This window comes from Arachis ipaensis, chromosome B1 (genome assembly GCF_059453495.1).
Source record: "Arachis ipaensis isolate K30076 ecotype BB chromosome B1, ASM5945349v1, whole genome shotgun sequence".
NCBI lineage: Eukaryota > Viridiplantae > Streptophyta > Magnoliopsida > Fabales > Fabaceae > Arachis > Arachis ipaensis.
Genome location: NC_142436.1, coordinates 4,332,193 through 4,340,580, shown reverse-complemented (window position 1 = coordinate 4,340,580; position 8,388 = coordinate 4,332,193). Strand labels below are relative to the sequence as shown.

Genomic DNA, 8,388 nt, shown 5'->3' with positions numbered 1-8,388 from the left:
TATATATATATATTAAAAAAATTGGTGCAAAAACTCAATTAAAAGGAAAAAATGTTTAGGGACCTAATTAAAAATTTCGCAAAACTATAGGAACCAACAGAATAATTAAACCTTTCTATAAAGCGTGTTTGTCACTGCTATATTTATAGCTGCATAGACAGTGATATCATTGTCAATTAGTAGTACACGTAATACTTCAATAGATGGTTAGCTTCCATTTCTTATTTCTATAAACAGCGTTCGTCACTGCTATATATATAGCTGCATAGATAATGAAACATTGTCATTCAATAATACGCGTAATACTTCAATAGATGGTTATCTTTCATTTCTTATCTCTTATAGAATTTTGTGTTAATTATATAAATTTAAGCGATAAGATCCTCTTTTGTTTTTTCTTTTGTTTTAGGTTAAAATGGAAAAGTCCTCTAAGAGAAAGATTGATGAAGTATGCACGCCTCCTGAAAATCCATCATCAGAGCCTTTGAGACCAAGGATAGATGAATCATTTCCCCAACCATGGCATCCTTATTGGAACAAAGGCCCTGGCTTTGCAGGTTCAAGCAGCAGTAGCAGGGCACCCAATAACCCAACTCTTCAACTTTGCAATTTTGATAATGTTGTGAATTCAACTCACAACACAAGTGATGTTGGTGTGAATTCAATTCTTGTTGTTCAACAAGAAGAGAATGCTGATGAGAGTCTCAAAAAGTATATACTAATTACAAATATAGTTGTCTAGATTTTTCTTTTGGATACCTTTTAGATCAATTTATAATTATAAAATAATTTAAAAAAATAAAAGATTGCAATATAATTAATATTTTCAGTTTTCTTTACAAAATGTGAAAATTAAAAAAAATTGATTCTTCAATATTTTCACTATTTTCTCACAAAATCCTTCAAACATAAAATATTTTTGAAAAATAAAAACAAAAAGCAAACAACCCGAAGATTTAAAAAAATATATCAAGTACCATACATGCATAAAAAACTAGATTCTTTCATTCCTTATTAAACTTTTTTTTTCATTTTTACTATGTGCAGATCGATCTCAAGTCGAGTTTTAGCACAGAAATCCAGAATCAAGACAGAACTCTATGTGGTGATTTTGGAAGGAAAACTAAAAGTTTTAAAGGTAAAACATGAGGTTATTATTGTTGTTATTATATATATATATATATATCCTTCACATAATTTTTTTAAACAAGTTGTTATAATTAAGTAATTTTTGCTCTATTTTTTTAAAATGTACTTCTCTTTTAAATAAAAGTGATTTGGATGTGTTTTTCTCTCTATTATGACAATTTGGATTTTGAGATTTTGATATGCAGGATGAGATAGCTGATCTTGTTCAAAAAATTGATGCCCTCAAAGATGAACATCCTTCATTGTTGCTGGAGCAGAATAAACTAAAACTGCAAATGGCTATTAGTGAAAGGGGAAACACACTGCAAGAATGTAATCATTCTATATTTTTTTATTTTTTATTAGTTGAATAAGAGACTAATATTTGAAATAAATGGATTATATAAAAAATAATTATAAATTATATAATAACATTCTGCTCATAGATTATCCTTTTAAAAAGAGTTCTTTAAAAAATATACTATTTATCAGGCTCCATTAATTTGTATATCCACAATTCTATTTATCTATTCCATTTGCTTTTTTTTGGTATTATTAATTTAAATTTGGATTTTCAGTGGAGGTGGAGAAAAATAGAGTAGAAATTATGAAGTTAACCGAGCTTCAAACAGAACAAGCAATGGAAAAACAAATAAGGTTGCTGAGTAATATTGGCACTAATGTTCAGCTTATGTACAAAGCAAACATGAATCCTTTTGACCTGCCACATTTTCTTTGCTCAAACTCAAATCAAGGTTAGAAATATTGAACTTTAAATGCATATGCTACTTTCTCTTGTTTGGTTGGATTGAAATATTATTATTTCTTTGTTATTAATTAAATTATATATATATTAATTTTAAATTTTATATGATGCAAGATATTTAAAAAAGATTGTAAACCAAATTCTTACCATTTTCATTATATAAATTATTATATAATAAATAAAAATTATATTAGATGTACACAAAAAATCAGCTATTAAATTAATCACTTATACAAAATATATGTTGAAATACAAAATATATATTAAAAATAAATTAAATAATAAATATTAATGTATCTATTATTTTTGCTCATTAATGCTTAATTATTATGATAGAATAGTCAAATGTTATTAATATTACAAATAATTCTTAATTAATGAAGAAAGAGAAAAATAGAATAACTTTTAATATTTTTAATTATAACCATGTTACACTAATATAAAATATATTTTAGAATATACAATACATATTGAAAATGAGTTAAAAATACACAAATATGTCATAGTTGATTTTGATTTGCAAATAGTATTTTTATTTTAATGGTTTAATTACTCTGTTGGTCTCTATAGTTTTGCAAAATTTTCAATTAGGTCCCTATACTTTTTTCTTTTTAATTGAGTCCTTGCACCAAATTTTATTTTTAATTAGGTCCCTATACTTTTTTTTCTTTTATTTGAGTCCTTGCACTAATTTTTTTTCTTAATTGGATCCCTATATAATTAAACCAATTACTGTTAAGAGGGACCGAATTGAAAAAAAAATTGGTGCAGGAACCCAATTAAAAGGAAAAAAAGTATAGGGACTTAATTGAAAATTTCGTGAAACTATAGGGACCAACAGAGTAATTAAACCTATTTTAATTTATACATTTAAGATATACATAATTAATGATTCAATAATAAGTTTTACATCTAAAAATAAGAATGACAAATATCATGAAACTAATGGGAAAAAAACCATATACTAACTTGAGTCGATCGAGTGATTACTTCACTCATCAACTTAATCAAATGTTGGTAGTTTGAACTCGTCTTGTATATGCAATAATTCATTAGTATCTTCTTAATAATTATTAAGAAATGAATTTATCAATCCTATTTTAATAAAGACCTTAGGGATTATTTTGATTTTCACCCCAAATCATAAAGGCGAAAAAGATACTTATCCCTTATTAATATATTTTGCACCGTCATATTTGTTTTGCTATATAGTTTTATCCTTACTAGTCCTTGACTATAGTATATTTGGTTTCAAATAGTTCCAAATGGAGTAGTGGCGACCTCAAGAACAAGGGAAATTAATGTAGACCTACAACTAGAGAATCGGACACAAGTTTTGATGGCTAATAACAGAGAAGTAAGAAATGAGAACCAGGCAGGAATGGAAAATTTGACTAAAAATGGACAAGGGTCAACTCCAAATTATGACATTGTGAAGTTAGAGCCAAGTGACTATTGATGTTTCAAGTTACTCAGCTTACATTTTGCAACATGACAAACTTTTATATTTTGTTAGAGGCTAACAAGATCAAACTCATATTAGCTTCAATTTGTTTGATAGATTATATTTTTTTATGTTTAGTTTGTTAAACTTAAATAGACTGTCTTCAATTTTTTTGTTTTGATACTTTGGCTTGGTTTAGTTATCAAACTTAAATTTGAGTGATCTGAAAACCGCAATTGGAATTAAATTTTGGAACAGTAATTGTAAGGATAATCTAAAAGGCAGAAAGAGGAAAAAAAACTATTTCTAAAAATCCATAGTTAATGTATAATATTTAATGATATACCTAAAATATAAATTTACAATAAATTATTAATTTCATATTTTATTGATATTGTTTAATTTTGATGTATTAAAAATATAAAAAAATTTTATACGATCATTTAATTAAATTCATATGTTTAGATGATATTTTAGTTATTTTATTTAAAAATTAATTTTTTTACTAATATAATAATATATAATTAAATAACTATATAAAATATTTTTATACTTCAGTACAACATAGCCATGACGAATGGTTTGCTATATCAAGAGACTTGATTAATGTATATTGTACATAAGATCCTAAATTTAAACATCCGTGTTACTAAATTGCAAAAAATTTAAAAAAATATTGATGTTTAATATTTGTTTCAACAATAATACAATGTGTATGCTAGAATATCAGTCAACATTATTAACAACTTATATTATTAAAATACAAAATGTCCTAAATTTCACTAATATAGTGCAAAAAATACAAAACATGTTATGTATATTAATTAGTATAAGTAGCTCATTAGTATATGAAACTAGGTCATGAAACATTTTTCTTTCTCTAATCACCATAACTTAAATAAAATTGCAATATAATATTTTTGTAAAAGAGTGAGTTTATTACCAAAGTTGTTTCCATTATAAATAGGGATGGCAATATGTCTCTATGAAATGGAGATCTCTCCATCACCACATCTTCGTCTAATAAAATGCTTCTCGTTCTCGTCCTATTTCCAACACGTATTCTCATTTATTTCTCTCCATGGAGGAAGCAGATACCAATAGGTAACTATGAATATTAAGCTTTAATTTTTTATAAAAAAAAGTTAACACAATCATAACAAAATTCAATACAATCCAACCAAATGCATTAAATTAAAATACAATCCAAATACAAATTCAAAATAATTAACATATATATAAAAACTCTAACATACAAATTAAGATAGAGTAAAGTATCGTTTTTGTCCCCAACGTTTAGGGTAAGTCATATTTGTGTCCCTAACGTTTAAATCGTCATCTTTGTATCCCTAACGTTTGTAAAAGTCAATTACACATCATGTGCTTTAGTTAGAGTTCTGAAAATCTCTTCTTGAAGTTACAATACAAATATTTGGGTCAAAATTGATGATCCACTCAGGACAATAACTCATTAAAAGTTAAAACTAATAACTACAATATTTACATAATTCATTTTTTTAGAGACATAATTGAACATAAACACATATTTTGGGTACAATATTAAAATCGAACATATACAAGTGAGACCTAATTGAAAATGGATACATCCAAATGAGAATAATTGAAAAATACAATCTAATCTATTAGTATAATTGACGGCAGGATAACATTGAATCACTTTTATAAACATTAGGGATACAAATAAGACGATTTAAACGTTAAGGACACAATTAGGACTTACCCTAAACGTGGGGACAAAAACGATACTTTACTCATTAAAATAAGATAAAATAGAAAATTTTTCAACAAATACTAGGGATGAATTAGGATTATATATACAGGCATTTAGGTAAATTCTCTCTCGCAGAAATTTTGCGGGTCCCCGTGGGGCAGATACTTCAATTCCATCTCCATTTATTCACGGGAACGGATCTCCGTCTCTGTGGGAATTTTGCGGGTCCTTGTTAGTTCTTCCGTCATGGATATTCTCTATGGATACCCCTTATTACGGGCTTTTTTTTGTCATCCCTAATTATGAAGAGACAAGTAAACATCACCCTTAAATATATCACACACCGATATCATTATTGCGAATCACTAGTGCATTGAGTTTACATTTTACATTTAATAACTTTAAAACAATATATTTACTATATTTACTACGTAATGACAATGACAATGTTATACTAAATTCAAGAAATGTATTCTTTCAAAGCATTATATTCAATTTACCATGTCATATTTTGTCATACTTTGTCATATTTTGTTATGTTGTTAGTGCATCTTATTGAGATGATGTGGTCTGTCTATATTTGGTTATTATGTTGATAGTGCATGTCACTGCACTTTTTTTGTGGAAGATCTTATTAGTCCTAGCAAAAACTTAAAGACTAGCTACCTTTTTGTTTAAAACTTTGGTGATGTGGAATGAAAGTATGGTACTTGTATTTAAGTACATCTGATTTTATTTCATTTCTAATATAACTTTTCTCTATCCAGTAAATACTCATCATTCACCTACTCATCGTTCATTACTTGTCCTAACACTTACAGATTAGTGTTGCATAAACCAAAAGCTAACATTGTAATTACTTGTTCAACTACATAACATAAAATAAAATCTTCCTCAATCTACCTAAATCCTACCTACAAGAAGATAGACCACAAATCCTAGAATGAAAAAGAACACAGGACTGCAGCACCCGAACCATCGTCTATTCTCAACGGCATTCTTGTTCTTCTTCTCAAATGCATCAAGCAATTCTTTCAGCTTCTTCACCTTCTCCGCCAGAGCATCATCATCCTCTCCACCATGACCATCACATTGAAATACCCTATCAAACCACACAAAGAAATCGCAGTGGAGAGTTTTCTTCTGCCCATACAAATAGAAGGGTTTAGGGTACATCATTATCAAAAATCATGTTTTGCATACAAAAAAGTTTAAAATCATCGATACATTACCCTGTAAAAAGGACAGCCAAAGAAATGTCTTTTCAGATTTTTCTCCGTTCCGAACTCTACAACTATGGCATAGGCTCCACAATGGCATCTTGGAGTTTTTCCTCTGGCGACTCTGAACCTACTGCCGCGAGCAGAACCACTGCTAACACTGTCGTCACCACTAGCTTTAACTCACCGCCGATATGAACTTCCACAACTTTTTCCGGTTGCCATTGTTAACAACTATAGCCTTTGATAATTTAGGGTTTTGATAAGAGGAAGAAGAAGAATTTGATTTTACATGTCGTTTCATAGTTATTTACAGTTTTTTATTGTCATTTTTGTACAATCCAACCCAGGGACCACTTTGTCTGCTTTCCCACGTGTCACTTACCATCTGTGTCATCAACTCTGTAACACCCTAACTACCAAAGCTCACGCTTCCGGCTGCGCGACTCTGATAGCTCGGACATTACGACGACACTTATACTATTTAATACTAAAATATGAGCCTGTTTAAAACTTTAAACCGCAATACCGCTCCCAAAGATACTTTCGTTCGATAACGTACATCCATAAATACCATTCAACTTACAACAACTCAAAAAGAGTACATCCATATATATACATAAATATATATAAATAATATTACAAACATTAACCAATACAATTCCTATCCCTCTTACAGAATATATATCAAGATAAAGGCGAGGGTACAATAAACCATAACTAAAACAATACAGAGCATCACAACAAAAATTAAATAAGCTCTTCATAACTTCTGCGCCCATATCCTGAAAGGAGAAAAATGTAGGGGGGTGAGAACATCATCCTCGAAAGGGTTCTCAGTAGAGGGTTTTTGGGAATTACTGTAATATGATACATGAAGATAAACCGTGCCAGTGATTTATAACAGTCTTATGCCTCTTTTCAAAAACAACGGTTTACAATAAAAGAGGAATCGGAAATCTTTTCTGAAAGAGGAACAGTTCAATTCTCAAAAACTCAAAAAGCCTTTCAAAACGGTTTATCTATACTGAACCAAAATAGCCTTTCGTATTTTATTCCAAACCAGAAACACAAAACCGAAATCAACCATCGATTCATCTCATTCCAACCACGGCTCTAGGCCCAAACAATCCAACCATCAACCAATCACCACAATCCAACAAAGTCCCAGTAGCAAACACAAAAAGGAAGATGCAAGCACAAACAAACAGTTATTGCAAGTAGAACAATTAGCAATTAATCACATAGGCAAACCAAGTATGATATGCACACCCAAACAATGTCACATAGATGCATATGATGCATGCCTGTCCCTAATGGCTGATGATATCATCTGTCGGTTATAGAGCCAACCCGACAAGTCCTGGTAGCTAACCATTGGACTGTCCCTCTGTCGCGCATCCCCAACTCGAGTTATACTCATCATAAACTTGATCATAATCATGATCCATATCCATCACCTTCACTGGTGAATATTTACGGGGGCGAGCTCATCCGGGACTTTCACAGTGCCCGGCCACACTTACGACATAGGATCAACAGAGTATCAAGTCTCAACCTGGAGCACGTGGTGGCTAGCCACTGCTACTACCCAGGGAAACTCGTATCTCAGATAGTGGAAGTGCAACATTCACATTTATCAATGATTCAGCATAAACATGCATTCAATCTCATCCATGGATCAACATCCATCTCAGCCATCCGGCTCACGGTTCAGTCCAGAACCAGCCAATATTCATATCATACACAGCCATTCCGGCTCACGGTTCAATCCAGAACCAACCAATATTTATAATCATACATAGCCATTCCGGCTCACAACAAAACAGCACTTCCACATTCAACATCATAAATTCATAAAATCGGCATTTAAGCCATAAATCACTTTTTCCCAAATCATTTCACTTGAAATAGAGTTTCAACTCTTTTTAGCCTTGACTTTGAAGATCTCATTTTCAAATCATCTCAGGCTCACAAGCCAAATTTACTCAAAGTGAGTTTCCTTTTTAAAGCAAAGCCACTCTCGGCATTCTCTTTCCAAAACTTCCAAAACCATGGAAAGTTAAAGATTCTTTTTGGGAACATTCAAAATCACCCA

General features: G+C 30.3%; 1 protein-coding gene across 1 annotated transcript; it reads left to right on the top strand.

The window, feature by feature from the left end:
• The first annotated feature begins 415 nt into the window (after positions 1–415).
• Positions 416–3,519, top strand: LOC148575581 (uncharacterized). Its single transcript, XM_088502426.1, has 5 exons — positions 416–711; positions 1,048–1,138; positions 1,335–1,461; positions 1,707–1,883; positions 3,154–3,519. The coding sequence occupies exons 1-5, from the start codon at positions 416–418 to the stop codon at positions 3,351–3,353; spliced, it is 891 nt and encodes a 296-aa protein (XP_088358552.1). The 3' UTR covers positions 3,354–3,519.
• The last annotated feature ends 4,869 nt before the right edge of the window (positions 3,520–8,388 follow it).